General features: G+C 35.7%; 3 protein-coding genes and 1 pseudogene across 4 annotated transcripts; 1 reads left to right on the top strand and 3 right to left on the bottom strand.

Annotated features, from left to right (window-relative positions):
* Nucleotides 1–499: 499 nt before the first annotated feature.
* On the bottom strand, nt 500–10149 carry Suv3 (Suv3 RNA helicase). The gene is made up of 13 exons (XM_081985939.1): nt 9738–10149; nt 9459–9666; nt 8862–9045; nt 8691–8802; nt 8418–8639; nt 3871–3999; nt 3721–3814; nt 3549–3668; nt 3282–3462; nt 3045–3224; nt 1008–1156; nt 759–955; nt 500–704 (listed from the first exon to the last, which is right to left on the bottom strand). Exons 1-13 carry the CDS (start codon nt 10066–10068, stop codon nt 514–516), a joined length of 2298 nt encoding a protein of 765 aa, XP_081842065.1. The 5' UTR covers nt 10069–10149; the 3' UTR covers nt 500–513.
* LOC145733243 (L-2-hydroxyglutarate dehydrogenase, mitochondrial pseudogene) lies at nt 4947–6648 on the bottom strand (annotated as a pseudogene).
* Nucleotides 10150–10280: 131 nt separating the features above from the next.
* Nup160 (nuclear pore complex protein Nup160) lies at nt 10281–21057 on the top strand. Its single transcript, XM_081985887.1, has 22 exons — nt 10281–10488; nt 10539–10644; nt 10697–10904; nt 10953–11070; nt 11129–11318; nt 11369–11556; nt 11790–11950; nt 12002–12145; nt 12211–12312; nt 12422–12576; nt 12627–12841; nt 16158–16330; nt 16395–16783; nt 16836–17051; nt 17797–17915; nt 17973–18133; nt 18185–18706; nt 18768–18981; nt 20142–20324; nt 20375–20541; nt 20599–20838; nt 20893–21057. Exons 1-22 carry the CDS (start codon nt 10404–10406, stop codon nt 21013–21015), a joined length of 4179 nt encoding a protein of 1392 aa, XP_081842013.1. The 5' UTR covers nt 10281–10403; the 3' UTR covers nt 21016–21057.
* A 1285-nt stretch (nt 21058–22342) lies between these two features.
* Nucleotides 22343–23781, bottom strand: LOC145733257 (uncharacterized). Of its 2 annotated transcripts, none has more exons than XM_081986020.1 (4): nt 23595–23781; nt 23105–23456; nt 22933–23052; nt 22343–22878 (listed from the first exon to the last, which is right to left on the bottom strand). In XM_081986020.1, exons 1-4 carry the CDS (start codon nt 23632–23634, stop codon nt 22695–22697), a joined length of 696 nt encoding a protein of 231 aa, XP_081842146.1. In that variant the 5' UTR covers nt 23635–23781; the 3' UTR covers nt 22343–22694. The 2 variants fall into 2 exon arrangements, with proteins under 2 accessions (XP_081842146.1, XP_081842145.1); XM_081986019.1 differs by having other exon boundaries at nt 22933–23065; nt 23115–23456.
* Between the last annotated feature and the right edge of the window lie 76 nt (nt 23782–23857).

The following is a 23857-nucleotide window of genomic DNA, read 5'->3' as shown; positions in this document are numbered from 1 at the left end:
TATTGTGTGTTTTTTTTAGTGTTACACCTGAAAAAGCTGCAAAAGTGCAATTTTGACAAATTTTTATTTTGCTCCATAAGGTTTCCAATGCACAGCAAAGGGCATATTTATACAAAAGAACCTTAAATTAGGTGAAATAAGCACAAAAAAAGCACTTTAAAATTTTTCACTTTTCAAAAAAATTGAAAGAATGGGGGGGTATTAGAGAGGTTTTTTAGGTACTTTTTGAAATTCAATATCTCGGTAACGGGAGGAGCTACACAGGCCATTTTTAACCCATTCTGTAGCATTTTTTATGCTTTTTCGAATGGCGTTGGAACGAATTTCCTGCGACGAAGCATGGTACGAGGGTCCGCCCCCCACCATACTCTGCCTACTGCCCTCAGAACATTCAAACCTTTTGTGGCCTTATTTGAGATGTTTTTTACATGCATTTTAAATGCTTTTTCTTAATTGCTGGAAAGTCGATGGATTACTTAAAAAAAAATGCCGGAATAAATCAATTTTAAATGTTTATTTTGTTGTTTTTCTTTTCCTTCTGTAGCCTTTTTTCGGAGGTTCCGAATCGTCCCCATCAGACTCTGGAGTATTCCCGCCCTTGTTCCACTCTCTTTTCAGTTCGTTTAACATGGTGGGCGTTAAAATGCCCTGCGCCAATAGCCGTTCAGTAAGTCTACCCCTACCAATACTCGTGTTCTGGATATCTGCAATAGTTAAGTGTCACACGTCAACTGTCAAAATAGAAGAATAAAACAAACTTCTGAGGTAGTTTTGTTTTTTGGTGGTAATGTCAAACTCTTCGTCGTCGGCTTTGGAAGTGCCCGAACTGATTCCGGTCTCAGAATTTTTCAGTAAACGAGTCAAGTGCACCACGCCTTGCTGGATTATTTGATCCAGTTCCTTCTGCATGTCTCTGACTAAATCCGGTTCGTTGAACAGGTCTATAAAGCGGTAACTGCAAAAGTTCAGAAAGATAAGTCCAGGAACCGTTATCAAATATAACCCACCTGAGCCATAAATACAAATCCAAAACGTCGAAAACAGCCTCCAAATGTACTAAATCTATTATTGTCTTGGGGGGCTGTAACGGCCACCCTATTGATCTGCACAACCAATCAAAAGTGATGGACTCGTTTCTGCTGAACTGTCTCGTAAACTAACGAAAATTTTCGATTATGTAATATTTATTTATACAGGGTGGTCCAGTTTTAAGTGTCAGTAAATTCACCATTTGATAGCTAATCAAAAAATAAGTTGACTTGCATTATTTCATTTTTTGAAAAACGTTTCCAAGACAAAGATTGTATTGTGCGTGAAACTCATTTTTTACTACTAAAAATAATATAAAAGTTGACTTTTAATGCTAGAACTGACTTTACTAGGACTAAAGAGAGTCCTAAAGTATATTTTCAAGACTTTAATTGGTGTACAACTCAATTTTCTGGACTGGACAACAAGTCTAAAAGTAAATTAAATTTTCGGACTATTTTATTTCTAAAAATTAGTTCCCAAGACTATTATTGTAGCATTTGGTACCAACATTTTTTACTTTTATTACTGAAGAAACTTGACTTGGGGAAATAGTCTTAAACTCGATTTTTCAGTCTTAAAAAGCACTAAAAACAGTCTGAATTTCTTAGAGGCGCTACAGTTTATTGCACCTATGAGTGTAGAAGTCAATTTAATAGTGAAGAAGCTTGAAATAACATTTTCAAGACTATGATCAGTGGACAAACTGGCTTTTAGGCCTGATAAGTCAAAAACTTTGTAAAGATAGTCTTGAAACTCGATTTGAGGCACTGAAAACAGCCTTAAAACACTAAAAACAGTCTAGTTTATTAAGAAATACCCGAATTTTTAGCACTGAGGTGTCTAGAAGTCGATTTAATAGTGACAAAGCTTGGAATGCCATTTTAAGTCTGTGAACAATGTAAAAATTGTTTTTTAAGTTTGCTATGTCAATTACTTGGTGAAGATAGTCTTGAAACTCGATTTTCCAAGCTGAAAGCAGTTTTGAAGCACTAAAAACAGTCCAGAATTCGAGGAAAATGAAAAGCAAAGTAAAAAGCACGAAAAGTTCGTTTTCAAGACAATTTTCATGAATCTAATGTCAATGTCCTGCATCTAAGACTATTTTCAAGACTAACATATTGAAATTTGTCTTCAAATTATGAAAACTTACTTCAAATGCAAATTTTAAGCTTCTGATGTCACTTTTCATTAGTTCAGTCACATTTTGAGGTTCAAGTCAATTTTTAAGGTTTAAATGTATGAATTTGTAGTAACAAATTCTTGAAAAGGTAGTATTTATGTCTACAAGTCAATTTTTAGTATTAAAGTCTCTCGATTTGCATGAAAACTAGTTACAAACACAATTTTTATCTTTTCTAATTCAATTTTCAAAACTAAAGTCTTTTAGTTTGTCTGGAAACTATGAAAACTGGCTACAATAATATTTTTTAAACTTTTCAAGTGAATTTTCCTTTCCAAGACAATTTTTAAGTTGGGTTAGGTTAGTTTTGTGTCTTTGACCGTAATAACGTGTAATAAAGTGCTTGTTCCAAATTTGATCAATATTGCTCCAACGGTCTGACAGTTATGACAAAAAAAAAAAAAATTTAAACAGAAAGGACTGTATTTTCCTTAGAAAGCACTTTTCAGGAAAATGACATAATGAATGTCAACTTATTTTTTAATTAATGGCTATGGATTGATGAATTATTGACATTTAAAACAGGACCACCCTGTATAGAAGCTGATAAAATGGTCTTTAATTTTACGGCCTACAAAATGGTAAAAAAATCAACTCTAACAACTAACTGTCAAAATAACCGAGTTACGGGCTGTCAAAGTTGTCAAGAGATGGAAAAAAAGGTTTTAAAGTTCTGCAAACATTTTCAAAGTGTTAATTGTATTTGATATTTTTTGGGGAGACGTTTGACAACATCGCAGCAAAATTCTCGCCTACTGGCACTGTCCTTGTCTCGCGCATGCAATTATCAATGTTTCTCTGTCAGTTACGGGGTTCCGTTACCACAACTTACCTTAAGGAACATAGTGCAGACAAATGGCATTTTCTTGTTGATTGGCGAGCAACAAAATACGTATCTGGCTCTAAGGGGCAATGGGACGTGTTGAATCATGTCGGCTAAAAATTTAAAATCCTCAATGTTGCACATAAAGTACAATGAATTGTCCACAGTGGACAGGTTCACGAATATATCCTAGAAAAACGCAGTTAAAAGCGACTTGGAAATTTGCTGTAAAAGGTCATATTTTACCATTAAGTTACTTAAAGTTGCGTTAGGTAAATGATAAGCGTATAATTCGATTTGTTCGGCGGTTGGATGTAGTCCGGCTTGGATTAAAGGTTCAGGCTGTGAGGCTAGTAAATGTTTTAAAGTGGGTAAATCCTCCGTTTTGAAGGTAGTAACAAAACCTTGTTCCCATTGAGTACCATACCTTCGATAAGTTAGTTTTTATTAAATAAATTTCAGGTTAATTTAAGCTTAAACCCAGTTTGGTACAACTGGATCTAAAACACAAACCTTCCAGCTCGCCCAGCAATTTGTAAGGCCTGCGACACGGAAATGGTGTCCATTTCTTTTTCGCCCTTTTCGTTCATAATCGGTTTGATCAGCGAGTAAAATATAATCCTTCGTATACTCCTAAAAGTCAGTTAATTAATTCCAGAAGGGACGGTTTAGCTAGAAAACTTACAAATTTAAGCCCATACCTATAGCGTCAGTGGCCACCAAAATTTTACAGCTATTCTCTGGATCGTTGAATTTTGCCGCCTGCGCCAGTTTAGTTCCTATAAAACTGAAGTTTCACACAAAATGTTCGATCTTAGTGATCGGGATGACTTACCTGGAGGTAAACCTCCGTATATCACAGCAACTTCATTACCCCCACTCTCGATAACACGCGAAACTGAGTAAATGTCATTTTTACTAAAGCACACGATACAGTCGCCTGGTTCTACATTATCCAAACTGCCTAGAAAAAAAATGATCATAATAAGTCTACAGCAAATTATTGTTTAAAAAGAATAGATCGTTGTTTGTGGCAGCTATCAGTTCATTTTTCATACGGTAGGCGGCGCGTCGATTAGTTGACGGCGTGTGTATCGCGCGCAAAAGGTGGGAGTGAGGTTAAGAAAAGAGGAGAGTTGTTGTTGATATAACCAAAAGGGGATGTAACACGTTTTGGGGTTTTCCGAGTATTTTAAGGACTCTTGTTATTAAACCAGTGTACTTTTTGAAACGGGTTGTTTTATTGTGCCCACTCATCAAAGACCGGACAGTGATTACCAGGTGTTTTCGTGAGATGGCGCGACAGTCTTCATGGTTAGTCCTTGAATTGAATTTAGAATTTTTTGTAAATATTATAAGCTGGATTTATAAACTTTGTTATTCCCGTTGCTCGTAATTCGCGTCGTTTCCACGTTACTCGTAGTTCGTTACTCGGACCGGTTGTTCGTGTGTTAACAGATTAATCAATTTATATTGTGTTACTGGTTGTTGGAGTTGTTCGTTTCTGATTGGTCAGATATATTTGACATTTGACATATTTTAATAATTTTGTGTTGACGTTGGAAATGTCAATATCATCTGATCTCTTTAAGCACTCTCATTGGTTGAATCGCGAATCACCAGCAACAGAAATAAAATTTGGTTAAATGGGAACAACAGAGAATAACGGCCAGCAACAATGGAAAGTACGAGCAACGCGATAACCGAGGTTTATAAATGTATGCGTGCGAATCCCTATGTGTTATTTTCGGAACAGCGCCAATCACGAACAACGAATTACGAGCAACGGGAATAACAGAGTTTATAAATCCAGCTTTATGCAGTACGTCCCTAAAAACTAATAATTAACGTAATTCTGTTTCTTGCATGCTCCTGCCATTATGCCAACTGATTTTAGTAAAAGTCAGTAAATTCCAAACACTTCACATTTATTCTGTCAAACAACAAACTTTATTCATTAGTTCCCTTACAACGTAATCAGCAATAGACAGACAACTAGTAGCCGCTGGACTAGGAGTAAACTTAACATTAATAGTCCATTGTCCAATACAATCCCCTTTAAAAACATCAACAATAAAGTCATCCCTAAAGCTGCCCTGCACGTCCAATAATTGACACTGCACGGCCGAAGGCCCTTTACGTACAAACTGATAAGACAAATTGGGCATTAACTGTTGCATTTCCTTAATCCGCGCGTCACTGCATATAAATTTAGCCGCCTGTTCAACGCATTTGGTCCAGTTCCTCAACACCATGTTGGCAAATGCTTTGGACGTGGCAATTTCGCTCAGATAACACAAGTTGACCTCCTCGTTTGTGTAGCCGTCAATTTTTAAGGCTGGAATGGCGACAGGACCTAACAGTATGGTGTTGTCGCACAGAGGGCTGAAATGGGGGCCCAAAAATGGCAAACACAAATCAGGAACTGGATAGATGTTTGTCCCTAAACCGTCACAATATTTGGCGTCTATCGTTTGGTAATTTACGTTGAAAGAAACCAGCTTTTCGCTAGTCTCTGAAGAAAAAGCTTCAGAATGCAACCCCGCACACGTAATGACATATTTAGTTAAAATGACATTTCTGTCGTTTCGTTCAGGGATCACTTCCACATTATAAGCGCAATCTAAAGAACGTTTCAGCGCACAAACCTTCCAGTTTAACAGAATCACTCCCCCACTGTCTTGAAAGTCCTTAGCTAAATGTTTGGTAATCTCTTTAAAATCAACGTTAGCAGTGTGGGGGCACCATAACGCCGCCACACCGCGACACCCAGAAGCTTTAGCTTGAATTTCTTGCAACGAAGTCAATAATTGAAGATCCTGCACGTTATTTTTTTCTCCACGTTTGAGCAATTCGCGCAAAGTGTTCACTTCCTCGCATCGTTTCGCCACAATCAACTTTCCAGACTTTCGGTATTTAATTCCATTGCGGTCGCAATATTTTTTCAGTAAATCCAAACCGTTCCAGCAAAATCGCGCTTTAAGACTATCGGGTTTGTAGTACACTCCGCTATGCATCACTCCACTGTTGTGACTTGTCTGATGTTCACCCAAATCGCATTCTTTTTCTATGAGACACGTTTCCAATTTTGGATTTTCGAGTTTTATTTTACGCGCAATTGCCGTTCCTACTATACCACCGCCTATAACGGCCACATCGCATTTATGACGATAAAAAGAAAAAACTGACCGTTTTAAAAATAAGTATTTCATGATTACTGAACTTTGAGGTTAGTAAGTTGTCAAAAAGTGTGTATTTGATTTAACCTGAGTATTAACTCTGTGACGTGTAACGTCAGCTGATTAAAAAAAAAAGAACCAATAGATGTCACGTGACAAACTATCAAATAACGTCAGAGTAAGCGCTGAGATAGACACTGGCCTCATTCGTTTTCAAGCTTCGAGGAGCGAGCAGCGCGTTTTTGACGTCACGATGACGTAATTTAGCAAAAGCATGATTTAACCAACTGTCAAATTACGTCATTGTGACGTCAAAAACGCTCTGCTCGCTCCTCGAAGCTTGAAAACGAATGCGGCCACTGTAAACACTGGCACAATTATTATGTAGATAACTTGGAAAGGAATTAATTGCAGTTTCCAAGTTACGTTTATGAGTGTCGTAAGTATAAAATTATATTGTAAAGTGTTTTACTATCACCACCCACTAATTACAAACTTTCAAACAAAAAAACACTGAAGTGATAACCATAAGATATATGAATTTAAATTAGTAATGGGTAAATTAGCAGTAAGTACAAATACTGTGTTTCTGGAAGTTCAAATTTTGACACCGCTTTTCTCCCTGACTGTACCAAATTTTGTAATGTTTTTTCAGGTTATTGAATAGGAAATTTAATGAGGATTCCAAAAATGTGCTTAAAACAATGACTTTCTCACTTTAAGTGGGTTTTACAGGCAATTTTGTCACTAACTGTCTTTTCAAACCGTCTTTCAGACAGTTTATATTTTGACACCACTTTTCTCCAAAACTTATCTCGATTTTGTAGTGTTTTCTATGTCATTAGATAGGAAATTTAACGAGGATTCCAAAAATGTGCTTAAAACAATGATTTTCTCACTTTAAGTGGGTTTTACAAGCGATTTTGTCACTAACTGTCTTTTCAAACCGTCTTTCAGACAGTTTATATTTTGACACCACTTTTCTCCAAGACTTTACTCGATTTTCTAGTGTTTTCTATGTCATTAGATAGGAAATTTAATGAGGATTCCAAAAATGTGCTTAAAACAATGATTTTCTCACTTTAAGTGGGTTTTACAGGCAGTTTTGTCAGTAACTATCTTTTCAAACCGTCTTTCAGACAGTTTATATTTTGACCACTTTTCTCCAAAACTTATCTCGATTTTGTAGTGTTTTCTATGTCATTAGATAGGAAATTTAACGAGGATTCCAAAAATGTGCTTAAAACAATGATTTTCTCACTTTAAGTGGGTTTTACAGGCAGTTTTGTCAGTAACTGTCTTTTCAAATCGTCTTTCAGATAGTTTATATTTTGACACCACTTTTCTCCAAGACTTTACTCGATTTTCTAGTGTTTTCTATGTCATTAGATAGGAAATTTAATGAGGATTCCAAAAATGTGCTTAAAACAATGATTTTCTCACTTTAAGTGGGTTTTACAGGCAATTTTGTCACTAACTGTCTTTTCAAACCGTCTTTCAGATAGTTTATATTTTGACACCACTTTTCTCCAAGACTTTACTCGATTTTCTAGTGTTTTCTATGTCATTAGATAGGAAATTTAACGAGGATTCCAAAAATGTGCTTAAAACAATGATTTTCTCACTTTAAGTGGGTTTTACAAGCGATTTTGTCACTAACTATCTTTTCAAACCGTCTTTCAGACAGTTTATATTTTGACACCACTTTTCTCCAAGACTTTACTCGATTTTCTAGTGTTTTCTATGTCATTAGATAGGAAATTTAATGAGGATTCCAAAAATGTGCTTAAAACAATGATTTTCTCACTTTAAGTGGGTTTTACAGGCAATTTTGTCACTAACTGTCTTTTCAAACCGTCTTTCAGACAGTTTATATTTTGACCACTTTTCTCCAAAACTTTACTCGATTTTATAGTGTTTTCTATGTCATTAGATAGGAAATTTAATGAGGATTCCAAAAATGTGCTTAAAACAATGATTTTCTCATTTTAAGTGGGTTTTACAAGCGATTTTGTCACTAACTGTCTTTTCAAACCGTCTTTCAGATAGTTTATATTTTGACACCACTTTTCTCCAAAACTTTACTCGATTTTCTAGTGTTTTCTATGTCATTAGATAGGAAATTTAATGAGGATTCCAAAAATGTGCTTAAAACAATGATTTTCTCACTTTAAGGGGGTTTTACAGGCAGTAAAATATTTACCTAAAGCTTTATCTTCAATCTTCAATTCCGTAAGCCTTTTATAGTTTCTCACTTCCAAATCCTCTCCTGTGGTAAGACAAAGTTGACTAACCAAATCAACGGCGCCCGCCTCACCGCATAAATGTATCTCTTCAGCTATGAGGCCTAGAAGCGCTCTCGTCCACGCCCAGCCCCTTTGTGGGTCTTTAATCATTTGGATTTCATCAATAACTGCCACTTCATCTAGAAATTATTCACAATTACTTTCCGGACATTGAGTTTGGGGTAACCTACAGGGAGTATTTACAGAAGCCATTTCCACAGTGCATGATACGTGAGCCGATGGATTTTTGCCCGGATCCGCAAATTTTCGTTCCTCCCCGGTTACTAAATCGCATGGGGTGCCCTAATGTCAAAACATCACCATCAAAACTCAAAAATAATAAACAACCCATGTAAACCTACCCGATCGTTACATTTGATGTACACTTCAGAAGCTAATAGCTTTAGAGGACCGCAATAAACACCCGATTTCGCAGTTATGTACCTTTCTAAAGCGTGGTAAGTTTTACCGGAATTGGTAGGACCAGCGTGGAAAATTATTTTCCTGTTCAGCGCTCTGGCTTCTGGATACCAATTGGCAGGGGACCTAGTTTATGCTGTTTATAGTAAATATAATGTAAAAAGTTGGGAAACAGTGGCTTTATTTGATTTGACCTTAAATTAACAAAACAAGAGGCCTATTTTGACAGAAGAATTAGGCTGTACTAACATAGGCCATCTTGTTTTGTCAGAATGAGTTAAAATGAGATAGACACTGTAAACACAAGAGGAAATACCTCTAAAATTTTGAGCAACTGTCAAATTGCATCTCTGCTCCATGGAGCATCAAAAGTAAGTAAAACACATTAAAGTTTTGAAACTATGATAGGGATAATCAGTGACTGAAATTATATTGTATTCTGTAAACTTTGGTCACATGACAAACTGTCAAACACCCATTACAGATTGCATTTGAGTAAATCTGACAAATCACAAACTACAAACAGTTTAGGTAAATACCTTAAATCAGAGATTTTCTTTAAATCATCCATGCATTCTAAATGCGGAAACATTTGTTTGGCATGTCTCAAAAAGTATGGAAAAATATCTGTGTGATTTCTAGCCCCTTGCAATATGTCACTAACTACCACATGTAAGTCAACTGGTAATGCGGATGCTTCCAGGCAATATCTTCTGAAACTGACATAGGCCTGATGCTGCAGATAACCTGAAAAAAATATTTCCTGTTTTATGCATTAAAATGACCAACATAAAGTATATTTCCAAACTGGCACTTACTATCTAAACCGTTCTCAGTTAGTAACTGTTTAATGGCAGGATTCTGGTAAAACCTATTCAGTACTTTTAACAGATCTGCTTTGTTTAAGTTGCCCGTCAATTCAGCGCCCACGTTAATATCGTCGGGATTCGGTTTCACTTGTATCGGCGTAAATAACGTAGATATATTGGTGTCTTTGTGACTTGAATCGCCCCGTTTACCTCGAATTTGAATGCACACTGGGGTACCACCAGTCCCGTAAACGTTACCCTGTAGAAACACCGAAGTTTGAGCGTGACGCCCCGATTTAACTGCCCTAAGCAGCGAGTTAAATTTGATTTTATTTAACATGTTATTAAGCACTAAATACACAATTTAAATTAAAACATACATAATAAAATTAAAGTTTTAGAAATCAATTATTTGTGGTTACTGCTTCTTTTTCTTCTTCCCTTTTTCCTTTATGATTCAAAAGTCACGTGACCTCTGTATGATTTTGTAAACATGGTGTCATGTGATTTCTAGATAATAACTCCTTTCAATTTTTATTTTTTTGGTTATGTTATGTTTACTAGGAGAAAAAAATGTCAACCGGTGCAACCGTTTGGCTTGCTTTTTCCAATTTTATTTTTCAGTAAAGAATTGTTTATTGCTGGTTTTCTGTTAATCATAGTCTATTAGAAGCCATGGCCGAGTTTACTTTAGGTTACCGTGAAGTTATTACAGACCAGGAACTCTACGAAAAATGGATTGAAATTACCCTAACTACAGGTCAGTATAGGTGTTATTTAATGCTTTTACCCTAAAATAACCTATTACAGGGGGCACTCAAAGCACTTTACAAGACATAAAAGCCACAGAAAAGGCTGATGGTTATAGCTATCAAAACTCAACTCACTATTACACAAGGAACCGTTTTATTTACTGGTATTGCAACTCAAGTTAGTATTTTTCTTAAGTTGTAATGTGTGGTTTTCAGGCATATCAACGGAGATCATATAGAATTAACGGAACAAAGTCTGGATGTGAATTTAACTAACAACAAAATAAGAATTAGGTTTGTGGACAGCTCTATTCTGGATGGAGTTTCTGTGACAGAAACTGAAGACAATGTGTTCATACTAGTTCCCACAGTTTGTAGTGTTCATAAACTTGTTTTCCCCCATCCTTCCAAGTATCACAGACAGGTATGTGCTTAGTTAACTACATTGTGATTTTACTTTGAAACATTGTAGGATGAGCTTTTGGGTTCACACCCCAATTTGGCTGCACCCTCAATTTTTGCCAAAGCCACCCCCAATCAAGCTAAAGACCCTAGTACATTCCATGTCTTCAACAGTCCAAGTTCAACAAGTAAACAAACCAACTAAATCATTTTTCTCTGTGTTAATTTTCAATAATATAATTACAGTAGACCAACTCCCAAACATGGCTACTTCATATTATGAAGCTGAAAGTGATGAAGCCATTTTTGTTTTGTCATATCCATCCTCTGAACTGCTACTGCTCAAACTGGCCAACTCAGGTGACACTGTTAGTCAGGAACTCAAAGGGGAGTCTCTAATGCCAAAATTTTTATCTGGACTAGCAGAAAAGTTTCGGTAACCTAAAACAAACAAGTTTAAAACTGGAATAAATGGTAAAATTTTAGTTCAAAAGACAACGATGCAAGCTGTATAATTAGCACAATAATTCATAGTATTGAGTATGAGCTTTATGTCCTCACTTTGTCTAGAAATGGTTATTTAAAATTCTGGTCTTGCAAGAATGGCCAGTGTGTTTGTGCTGTTGATATTTTTGCCGAATCTGGGAATTATGGCGATGAACAAATACAAGCAGGTGATTTTTCTTGTATATTTAAGGTTTTTTTCTGTTTAAGTTAAATTATGACACTGTTCTGTACTAAAGTTAAACATTCTAACTGTTTGAGTCACTTTTTAAATGATTCATGAGAGAGTTTTATTAACTTAGGTCATTTTACTACTCAGTTTTTTTTAGTCAGGTTACCTTACAATGTTGCCAACTCACCCTTAAAGACTTCTATTATATCAAACAAATAATTTATATTGTAGCAACTATTCGAAAAGCAGACGGAGTCCGCGAAACACCAGACCGCATTGCAATTTTTCTAAACTTCCAAAACGACTCTCAATTTCTATTAATTAAAGTGTTTCTCCATGAAAATTCGCAACAAATTCGCGTTAAAACTCTGGGCACCGTGGCATCCATTGAGGTAAATTACACTCCACTTACTCTAGCACCATAATGTCCCTAACAATTTTAGAGAAACTTGATCAATTTTTCCCTACAACACAATAAAATATGGGCTGCGTGGCGGACAAGTGAGGACGATTGCGTTATTTACATTGCCGCACTTCGGTCCGGGATTTGGACGCCTGTAATCAAAGAATCAGTGCACGATTTGGAAGTAATTAATACCATAACTGTGTACTAAAATTATCAGTTCTAATAATAATGTAATTGTTCAATCAGGTTACTAGAGATTCAGCCGAAAGTGATCCAAGACAGTTTTACCTTGAACACTTGTTTTATCCTGGTCGTTTTCCTTTACACATTCTTAATAAAGCTTTAGGGGTAAGTTTGAAAATGATTTTTTTAATAAAAGTAACAAGAAAAAATGGGAAATTTCCTACTTAGAAACGTTTTACTGCCACTATGGGGGTTCATGTAGTACATTTTTTAGATCTACAGAAAGTCTAATTTAATGGGAGTTGAGGTTAATTTAACTTCAGTGGCCGCTCTGAAACAAGCGATATGTTTGGCAGTGGAAAGTGAAATTCAGACGTGTTTTTCTAACGGTGAAGTGTCCGACGATGAGTATTTGGAATATTCCGAATGGTATTCTCCATCAATTTAACTAAATTTCAACTGATTTTCAACGATTTTAGGTGCTGGCAAAAGTTTTACTCTTGTTGTATACAATACCAGCGATCGAGCTTGAGACCTTTGGGTTTTATGGTACTACCTCGTAGTTCTGGCGCTATTTTACTGAAAAAATCGACTTGCGCCTTTATTAGGCCTATAGAGCCGTTGGAACACATGGCGCTCTGCGGGGATTACATTTACAAAGGACAATTTATCAATTTTTCTTTGCTGGAAGAAGGTTAGTTTTGTATTTCAGTTATTTCAAAGTTTTACTCTGGATTTGTCCACGATTAACCAAATTTTCACTAATATTCAGTGTTTTGACAGAAACTAAATGGAAAATCATATAACATTATAGTTATGAGGGAAAATAATATGTCCAATTAGAACAAAACATTTTTTTTGGTAGACGAACCTATTAAACAATTTTTAGAAGGTTTAGAACACTTGGAGAGGTCTCTGACACTTTCAAAATGGTCCTGGAGGCCTCTAGTAATTTAAAACAGTTATGGGAAGGTTTAAGACACCTCTAGAGGGCTCTGGCACATTTAAAACAATTCCAAGAATGTTTAAAACACTTGTAGAACCCTCTGGCACTTTAAGAAAGATAGAATTTAGAGGTCTCTGGCAATTTAAAACAGTTTATCCTCGTTTTTTATAGCCATTAATTCCACAAGAGATAAATGGTTAACATAAAACATTTTTTTTTGGTAGACGAACCTATTAAACAATTTTTAGAAGGTTTAGAACACTTGGAGAGGTCTCTGACACTTTCCAAATGGTCCTAGAGGCCTTTAGTAATTTAAAACAGTTATGGGAAGGTTTAAGACACTTCTAGAGGACTCTAGCACATTTAAAATCGTCCTAAAGGCTTCTGGCAATTTAAAACAATTCCAAAAAGGTTTAAAACACTTGTAGAACCCTCTGACACTTCAAGAAAGGTAGAATTTAGAGGTCTCTGGCAATTTAAAACAGTTTATCCTCGTTTTTTATGGCCATTAATTCCACAAGAGATAAATGGCTATCATAAAACATTTTTTTTGCTAGACAAACCTATTAAACAATTTTTAGAAGGTTTAGAACACTTGGAGAGGTCTCTGACACTTTCCAAATGGTCCTAGAGGCCTTTAGTAATTTAAAACAGTTATGGGAAGGTTTAAAACACCTCTAGAGGGCTCTGACACATTTAAAACAATTCCAAGAAGGTTTAAAACACTTGTAGAACCCTCTGGCACTTTAAGAAAGATAGAATTTAGAGGTCTCTGGCAATTTAAAACAGTTTATCCTCGTTTTTTATAGCCATTAATTCCACAAGAGATAAATGGCTATCATAAAACATTTTTTTTTGGTAGACAAACCTATTAAACAATTTTTAGAAGGTTTAGAACACTTGGAGAAGTCTCTGACACTTTCAAAATGGTCCTGGAGGCCTCTAGTAATTTAAAACAGTTATGGGAAGGTTTAAGACACTTCTAGAGGACTCTAGCACATTTAAAATCGTCCTAAAGGCTTCTGGCAATTTAAAACAATTCCAAAAAGGTTTAAAACACTTGTAGAACCCTCTGACACTTCAAGAAAGGTAGAATTTAGAGGTCTCTGGCAATTTAAAACAGTTTATCCTCGTTTTTTATGGCCATTAATTCCACAAGAGATAAATGGCTATCATAAAACATTTTTTTTGCTAGACAAACCTATTAAACAATTTTTAGAAGGTTTAGAACACTTGGAGAGGTCTCTGACACTTTCAAAATGGTCCTAGAGACCTCTAGTAATTTAAAACAGTTATGGAAAGGTTTAGAGGGCTCTGGCACATTTAAAACAATTCCAAGAAGGTTTAAAACACTTGTAGAACCCTCTGGCACTTTAAGAAAGATAGAATTTAGAGGTCTCTGGCAATTTAAAACAGTTTATCCTCGTTTTTTATAGCCATTAATTCCACAAGAGATAAATGGTTAACATAAAACATTTTTTTTTGGTAGACGAACCTATTAAACAATTTTTAGAAGGTTTAGAACACTTGGAGAGGTCTCTGACACTTTCCAAATGGTCCTAGAGGCCTTTAGTAATTTAAAACAGTTATGGGAAGGTTTAAAACACCTCTAGAGGGCTCTGACACATTTAAAACAATTCCAAGAAGGTTTAAAACACTTGTAGAACCCTCTGGCACTTTAAGAAAGATAGAATTTAGAGGTCTCTGGCAATTTAAAACAGTTTATCCTCGTTTTTTATAGCCATTAATTCCACAAGAGATAAATGGCTATCATAAAACATTTTTTTTTGGTAGACAAACCTATTAAACAATTTTTAGAAGGTTTAGAACACTTGGAGAAGTCTCTGACACTTTCAAAATGGTCCTGGAGGCCTCTAGTAATTTAAAACAGTTATGGGAAGGTTTAAGACACTTCTAGAGGACTCTAGCACATTTAAAATCGTCCTAAAGGCTTCTGGCAATTTAAAACAATTCCAAAAAGGTTTAAAACACTTGTAGAACCCTCTGACACTTCAAGAAAGGTAGAATTTAGAGGTCTCTGGCAATTTAAAACAGTTTATCCTCGTTTTTTATGGCCATTAATTCCACAAGAGATAAATGGCTATCATAAAACATTTTTTTTGCTAGACAAACCTATTAAACAATTTTTAGAAGGTTTAGAACACTTGGAGAGGTCTCTGACACTTTCCAAATGGTCCTAGAGGCCTTTAGTAATTTAAAACAGTTATGGGAAGGTTTAAAACACCTCTAGAGGGCTCTGACACATTTAAAACAATTCCAAGAAGGTTTAAAACACTTGTAGAACCCTCTGGCACTTTAAGAAAGATAGAATTTAGAGGTCTCTGGCAATTTAAAACAGTTTATCCTCGTTTTTTATAGCCATTAATTCCACAAGAGATAAATGGCTATCATAAAACATTTTTTTTTGGTAGACAAACCTATTAAACAATTTTTAGAAGGTTTAGAACACTTGGAGAAGTCTCTGACACTTTCAAAATGGTCCTGGAGGCCTCTAGTAATTTAAAACAGTTATGGGAAGGTTTAAGACACTTCTAGAGGACTCTAGCACATTTAAAATCGTCCTAAAGGCTTCTGGCAATTTAAAACAATTCCAAAAAGGTTTAAAACACTTGTAGAACCCTCTGACACTTCAAGAAAGGTAGAATTTAGAGGTCTCTGGCAATTTAAAACAGTTTATCCTCGTTTTTTATGGCCATTAATTCCGCAAGAGATAAATGGCTGTCATAAAACATTTTTTTTGGTAGACAAACCTATTAAACAATGTTTAGAAGGTTTAGAACACTTGGAGAAGTCTCTGACACTTTCAAAATGGTCCTGGAGGCCTCTAGTAATTTAAAACAGTTATGGGAAGGTTTAGAGGGCTCTGGCACATTTAAAACAATTCCAAGAAGGTTTAAAACACTTGTAGAACCCTCTGGCACTTCAAGAAAGATAGAATTTAGAAGTCTCTGGCAATTTAAAACAGTTAATCTTCGTTTTTGATGGCTATTAATTCCACAAGACATTAATGGCTTTAACAGTTAATTAATCAACTATTACGCAGGTGAGGAAATGCTGGACGACGTCCTAAAAGTTTTCGAAGCCTTAGTTTACGTAGAAAAACAACTGAGCGCAAGTTTCAAAATTGCTTTTGAACGGGATTTAGACACCACAATGAAACCGAACCATGTTTTGAAAGGGCTGGTGGAAACGTTGAAAGTAGACACAGAACACGAGGTACTATTTGAAAATATATAATATAGTTATTCAAGGGCTTTAGTAATGCAGTTTTTTTTTATAGTATCACACTTTGTGTGAACAGACCAACGTGCTCCTAACACAAACAACTGACTTGTACAAAGCTATTCACAAGATTTTGGAATTGTTACGGCACGATTCGACTGCCGCCCATCCGGACAACGAAGTGAACCGAAACGCTTTACATTATTTCAGCAGTAGTTTAGGTATTAGTCTTCTGGCGACATCTTTACGACAACAGTGCGAAAACAGGTTTTCCATATGTCGTAATTTGCTATTGTTGTGCGAAATGGTGTTGGAAAGTAGCAGTTTTCCGTTCACCGTCTCCCAAGAAATACAGTCGGTGTGCAAACCTGAAATTGTTTATCTTATTCAGGCTTACTACGTCATGTTTTGGTTAACTAAATTGCCAGCATTGAATAATGTTCCACAGTAAGTTAGGTGAGAAAGTAATTAATGATTTTTAAGTGTTTTGTCATTGCAGAGAAAATGCTCTACAACGTTTAGCTCCTATTAAACTAGCGCCTGTTCCAAACGTTCGCCCCCAAAGTCCCATGTTTTATCTTTTGGAGCTGTTTGCGAACTCTAGTGGCGGCCAGGAAGCTCGTAAAATGTTTGCCAAAATCGGTTTTAACGAAGAAGCTATGGCGCATTGGCATTTCAGTTTGTTGCCGTTTGTCAGCAATCTACGCTACACCTTGTATCCTTTTATTAAAATTAATATTTTATGCACTTTAGCGATTAAAAGTGCACTTTTAATCCCTCATTTGGACTTCTTCGGCTTATAATGGTCATTCTGTCTCTAGAAATGCCTGGAGTTTACTGTATTTGCTGATGTCGACGTTTGCTTCAGATATTATCGTGGCTTTGATCATGGAATATTGGCTCCATAGAGAAGATGCCTTGAGCTTCTTAGACTTCTGCAGGAAGTAAGCCAGGAGCACCTTTTCATCCGTAAAATTCTCTGCATTCTGTTCAACGCACCATTTTTGGTAAACAAGAAACTGTTTTTTGTAAGCCTCGCGAGATTTTTCTGGAAGAAGGCCTCTTGGGCGGCCTCTTCAATGTTCATTTTCAAAAAATACGATTTTTCTGAACTCACCGTTTGATAACAACTGATTGACATTTGTTTTGTGCCATAGCAACACTTCCAGGGCCCAATAAATTTTAAGTGAATCCACCATGCCAACAACAATCAATAACAACTATCAGTAATACGAGAGTACCGTTGTAACCACTGTTAGTTCTGTAATTTTCTTTATTTTTAGTTTCTCGCATTCTAAAGTGCATAAAATAGTATATAAACCTCGTGACTAAAGTGTCTTTTAATTAGAACTTTTAAAGAGAACCACTTTAGTCCCTAGGTTTATAATATACTATTAATTCGTGTAAATCACAGGTTTATCCATTTTGCAACTAAATTTTCCTATCAGATTTTAATATAGATGGCCTTTGAAGAGTAGCACAATTTTACCGGAATGGTTGGTAAGCAGTGGTCAACATGTGTGGTTGCAACAATATGTTAGTTTATTGAGGACATGGTGTGAGTGGAATATATCCAGTTGTAAGTTATAAGTGAGTGTATTTAACTTTTACATTTTCAACGAATTTCGAATTTTAGGTAGTTTTCTATTGGGTGTGTGTTTTTTGACCAGTGCCGAAAACCATAAGGCGCTGGATTTATTCGAAATTGCCGCTAAAGGCGTTCAAACCGAACCATTCCTACAGAAATTAATCAATGACCCTAGTGACAGTCAAGTTTACATTAACTACTATTTGAAAGTATGTCGTTAACCGATTCAGGTGAAATTGTACCTTAAAAGCATTTTTCAGGTTATTCAATTGTTTGAAATGCACAAAGCTCGAGACTGTGCCATCGAAATTGTGAATACGGCCTTAGCCATAGCAGATCCGGACAGTCCGCGTTTAGCCACCCTACACTCGATCAACTTCAAGCATCATTTAGCCTTAAAGCACTACGACGAAGCGTTCTATTCGCTCAAATCCAATCCTGACCTGGAACGGAAAAAAGACGGTTTACGCGACCTGGTTAAGACTCTATTAGACGAGCGGAATTTTGACGTTTTGCTGAACTTTACCTACGAAGATATGGACGAGTTGTTTACCAATTTCGTGCTAACCAGAGCCAGAGCAACGGACGCTAAAGATAACGTGTTTTACAATTTTTTGTACGCGTATCAGATCAAAAGGGGGCCGACATGCAATCGATTGGCGGCCTCCGTCATGTACGAGCAAGGTTTCCGGCTGTCACAGTCTGAGGCGGTTGACTGTTTGGAAAAACAAGTCAACTGTTATTTGGCCGCTAAGAATATGCTGCATCTGGTTGATCCACAGGTAACAAAACTTTTGGATTCGTTCAGAATCGAACCAATTAAATTAAACGAGGTCTTTGTAGTATGCATGGGTTGTTAGACCTTCATATCCTGATGAGGACGAGGAGGAAATTATTTTAGACTCCTTGGCAGGATCACAAAAAGACAGCGAAATATTCCGAATAAAGAAGCAAGTTGAGGTTGTCGACATTCATACGATTAAAAAAGAGTTGGCTTTCGCCACTGCTAAACTGAAATTGATTCGTTTTGATCCGACATTAACTCCAAATGTCACAGGTTAGTTTATTAAATAGTTGTTTACCTAACAAGTGCGGCAAGACTTCTAAAATATGTAAAATGTATCAGGTATTAGATGCTTTATAAGGTTGCCAAAAGCATCAAAATACATTTATCGTATCATTGAAGATTAAAACGTTTTTATATGAAATCTTTATTAATAATTATCAACATTATAAATGTACTAATTCCTTCATAAAACCTTAGTTACGAAGGACAACAGGTTTGATAACAGAATACTATTACAACGACTTTTCATATTTATGTCTTCTGAAAGCTGATTAATGGCCGAGTATGCATTCCTCTCCATTTCATCCGGTTCTCTAGGGCTTTCCACTGCCGGAGACATCGCCGATTTGAATTTTGCGAGCAATGGAAACTTTCTTGGACACACTTTCTTCTAGATACCTTCTAGCAACCTTCGTTGATTCCCATCCACCAAGTTGTTGTAAATTCAATATATCCCCTCCAGAATTAACAAGAAAATTTGCCGAAGTTCTTCTAACGCAGTGACCAGTATACATGTTAGAATTTTCAAGTGAAAGATACTCAGCTATTTTTAGTTTAGCGAAGAAATTAACGCCGCAGGGCTGTACTGTACATTTTCCTTCCTATATGATAGAAACAATTCTCGGTGACTAACTGTCTGTTTCTTGTGGGTTTTGGAGTGGGAAATCAATCAGCTTGTCCTCTAAAACGTCAACATCTTTCGTGGTCATCTTGGTTAGTTCATTGGTTCGGCAGGCTCCTCCAATTCCAATTAGAAAGGTCACTTTTAACATCAACAACTCCTTGTCAAGAACGTACAAATGTCATTCCAATAGGAAAGGTTATCTATTGTTGTAGTGAAAGGTGCAAAATTCCATTTTTCCTAACAAACCTTTTTTGTGTGAGACAAAAGACCCAATAAGCAAAGAAAAAATGAGTAACTCATCTCCACAAACGTATAGAACATATCTCCATCAAAATACATTTAGATTCTATACAATTTAAAGGCAAACTTCCTCTTACTCTCAGTTATTTCATTGAAACTAACTGTATTTGTTTATTTTAATTCTGTTATATTTTTATATGGAAAATGATCATACTGGCTTTTTAAACAATGTAACTTTTTTTGGTTCTTTTTGAATATTAAATGAAAACAAATCATTTGTACACAGATATCGATGAATTGGTAACTTTGCTGACCAGTTGTGGACTTTTCAAAGCTGCCTTACATCTTTGCTCAACCTTTACTAAGTGCCTAGTTTCGGTTTTCGTGGGACTCACCTGGAGATGCGTGATGTTGAGCGAGGAAGAAGATCCGAACGCTTGGAATTGGCTGGTTGAAAACGATTTACAAGGTACTATAGTGTTATTAAACGAAAAGTTTACACTTAATTTGTTATTCTAGATTTAGCTGTTAGCAAGGAGAACGCATCTGTAGTAGCTTGGAAACTGCTCCAAACGCACTTAACCATCTACGAGGAACCAGGTTCCACTTTATTACACAAAGCTGTTTGTGAGAAAATAATAAACATGAGGATGTACGTGCCTTTCTGGTTGCTGTCTTCTTACAAGGTTTCAATTGATTATTTTTGAATCAATATGATTAAATAACTAAATGTGTTTTGACAGTTGAGAAATCCTTCCGAATTACTGAGACTGTTACACCAATCAGGACGACTGGACGAAGCTTTTGACTTAGCTAGGGAGTACCTTTTAGCCGCTTTAGGTTACGGTAAAGAATTGTTTGGATTCGCGGTGCCTTTAGCGCCAAACTCGCTGCCGTTTTGCCTCCCGGTTTACCCGGTTCAGGCTCTAATCAAAGAATTGGAATTGCAAAACCAGGCCGATTTTGATAAACCGTTCGATAAGGTCGTATTTACTGTTTGGTTTGATTAATGTGTTTTACACGGGATTTTTATATAGGAACACGCAATTCTTAGTGAACTCTTTGAAAGGTACTTAAAGACTGCCACCAGGATATCCAACGAAAAGTGCCAACTTCTCATGCCCACGTTCGGTTCGTTTAATCCTACAGCGCTGTTTTGAAAGATGCCATTAATAAGTGAATAAGAAATTTGTTATCAAACAGCAATTTTTATTTTATTCCTTACGCAAACGGATAGAAAAATGAAAAAGTCACGTGACATTGTCATTTTCAAGCATAAAAGCATAAATTTAACATTTCCTATTCAACTGATATAAAAAAAAGTACAAGATTTAATTAACAAAAAAATGTATAAACGTAATTATCAATAAGACTGAACTTAGCCCCAATTTATAGACCCCATTACATGGTGTGTAAATTATATCGAACAATTTTACAAACAAATCTACTTGTTCTCTATTGCAGACCTCCATTAGAAGACTCTTAATACATGTTTTGATAACCATGACGATCCTATGGAAAAGTATAATTTAAGAACAATTATTAGTAGAGCAAAATAGAACTTACTTGCATAGTTCTTTGGATGTTCTCTTTTTTGTCATATCTTTTAAAAACGGCAAGAAACAACTCCCAAAAGCATGCGAGTTCTTACGAGTGTTTATGTCCCGTGTACATTGCTGCGTTTCAGCACTGTAGTACCCTAAAATCACAGTAAAATATTTTCCTACTGATCTTGCAATATACTATTACCGAGTAGGAAAAACAATAATACTTGCGAATGGTATAATTTCCATCGTCGTAACACCAAAATTGTAAAAGTCCTTGGAAACTCGTTATCAAAAAATGTCCAAGAAATCTGTCTTCCTTCGAATGGCAGGCCAAAAGGTATTCCTCGAGGTTTGCGGCACCGTACATTAATTCGGTACGAGGTTCAGCGCAAAAGTACTCGGTACAGTGTTCAAGGCACCGCCCATCTTCTGTGTACTTTTTAAACAACCGATTAAAATTGGTTTGCAGAGTTTCAAAGTGATGTTTTTTGCCTGTGATCCCATAACATTGATTTCGATAATACGTCTGGATCGGATGATCGCGTGTCATTAATACACATTTCACTGAAATTATAATAATCTTTATTTTACCTTAACTTTAGTGTGTAAAAATGATTTTTTTATTTTCTCTGCTCTTTAAACTTTAAAAATTTACCTGAAATAACGACCCATATTAAAACTATTTTTAAAATACACATTTTTGGTAGAAAGACTGTTTTTGACTAAAGTAACATTAACAATTATAAGCACATATTTTTCATAGATTATTTATGTGGTGGTGATTGATCATCATATTTAAATTTATGAAAAGTATGTGTGTGTGATATAATCCTGCTTTTTCAATCAACCACAAAAACGTAATTAAGCCAGATATTCCCAATTAACTGAAATGATACAGAAATTATGCCCAAACACTTTTGAAACAAATAAAACACTGAAATCTTGGTCACAGAAATGTAATTTTATTGTTTGCAGGTAGAGGCTGTTTTGTTGGTTAAGTTTACAGGTATTACAGCAAATTCCAGACTTATGAGTTAACAAAACTATTACTATCTTTATATCATTGTGACTCGTTATACGAATTCACCCTGTATTTTAGCCTATAATTTGTTTGGCCTTACATTAATAATAATATCAAAATGTACATCTTCCTAACTATAAAATATAAAGAATTAAAATGAATAACAACAATCAATCTGGAAGTTTTTAAGGCTTTTAACCAATCAAAGTTATGTTAAAATGCCTTCACAATTATTCTCAATAATACTTTTTTTAAAATAAGAAACTTAACTTTAACAGACTAGTAGGTTTATCACAAACAAAGCTAAAGCTACAAAACTAACTGTGCTTGAACAAGCAGAGCACGGTTTGGCTACATAATCAAAGAATTTTTGGTTCAATTTCTTGGTTTCAAAGGACGTGGGACAGTACTGCTCCAGAAGCTGTCCAAAACACTTTCTCGTCACAGTTAGATCACTAAAAATTGTTGGTTAACAACTGTAAATCGAATAAAACAAAATTAAACCTTACTCGCACATCTCTCTTTGTGTTACATAGCTTGTTGTAGGAGCAAAAATTCTGTTCAGGCAATTCTCCAGATCGTTCGACTTTGAGTTTTCAATTACTTGTCTGCACTGTTGAGTTGGAGAGCTGCTGAAAAATGCTTTAAAAACAAAGTAACAACCTGATTTCAGATCTAGACAAGCACTCACTGGTTGTATAAGTGCCCTTGTTATGGCACAAAAAATGCAAAAACTCATCGAAACTTTCCTTCAGTAAACCAGCTAAAAATTTCTCATTTGTAGGCAAGCAAACTTTCAAGTCAGCCTTAATTTCGTTGGCTCTGTACACTAAATTTTTGCGCTGGTCACCGCAAAATTGTGACTTGTGCTCCGGCAAATATTCGATTGCGTATTGAAAGTATTTGTACATTTCGTAGACGTCTGTACGCAGTTTTTCAAAAGGTTCAGTCCTTCCTGAATTTTTTAAGCATTTATCATAATAGAACTTTTCCAGTTTGGATATTTCTGCCGTTTCCTGGCATAGGGATAATCCTAAAATATTATGTCTCAGCTACATTTATTCTCATTGCCTGGATCAACCAAAAGGATTGTACAGTATGGTTTTGTGGGTCATTTATCACTTTGATTCGGTACTTTACGTACTACTTAATAATCAGGCTTAGTACTTACCAATAAATGAGATAAAAATTATGTAGAGTGTAATCGCCATCAATTTGTACTTTGCTCTGCAGGATTAGACGAGGATTTATTTTACCTGACTCAGTTTGGATCTTTACTTTTCAACGCTGGCAAAGAGATTAAATTATTAATTAATTAATTATTTATCATTTTTGTGGTATTTACTGTAACCAATTAAGGTCACGGTCAATTTAAATAAACACATGACCTGTCGTTTGTCGTCCGTCAATGTCACTCTGTGTTATTCAAGTAGT

The sequence above is a fragment of the Ips typographus genome, linkage group LG8 (assembly GCF_016097725.1).
Source record: "Ips typographus isolate SLU linkage group LG8, UJ_Ityp_2.0, whole genome shotgun sequence".
Taxonomy (NCBI): Eukaryota; Metazoa; Arthropoda; class Insecta; order Coleoptera; family Curculionidae; genus Ips; species Ips typographus.
Note: the sequence above shows the minus strand (reverse complement) of the source record. Positions and strands in the feature narration are given on the sequence as shown.

Excerpts from the sequence above, each read along its gene's own strand:
- Suv3 (XM_081985939.1), bottom strand. The coding sequence starts at position 10,068 with ATGTTAAATAAAATCAAATTTAACTCGCTGCTTAGGGCAGTTAAATCG. Across the intron at positions 8,640-8,690 it reads GGCTTCTGTAAATACTCCCT|ATGAAGTGGCAGTTATTGAT; the intron begins GTAGGTTACCCC and ends AATAATTTCTAG. Across the intron at positions 3,669-3,720 it reads ATAGGTATGGGCTTAAATTT|GAGTATACGAAGGATTATAT; the intron begins GTAAGTTTTCTA and ends ACTGACTTTTAG.
- Nup160 (XM_081985887.1), top strand. The coding sequence starts at position 10,404 with ATGGCCGAGTTTACTTTAGGTTACCGTGAAGTTATTACAGACCAGGAA. Across the intron at positions 12,146-12,210 it reads AATCAGTGCACGATTTGGAA|GTTACTAGAGATTCAGCCGA; the intron begins GTAATTAATACC and ends TTGTTCAATCAG. Across the intron at positions 16,331-16,394 it reads AAGTAGACACAGAACACGAG|TATCACACTTTGTGTGAACA; the intron begins GTACTATTTGAA and ends TTTTTTTTATAG.
- LOC145733257 (XM_081986019.1), bottom strand. The coding sequence starts at position 23,634 with ATGGCGATTACACTCTACATAATTTTTATCTCATTTATTG. Across the intron at positions 23,457-23,594 it reads AATTTTTATCTCATTTATTG|GATTATCCCTATGCCAGGAA; the intron begins GTAAGTACTAAG and ends ATAATATTTTAG. Across the intron at positions 23,066-23,114 it reads CAAGGGCACTTATACAACCA|CATTTTTCAGCAGCTCTCCA; the intron begins GTGAGTGCTTGT and ends TTGTTTTTAAAG.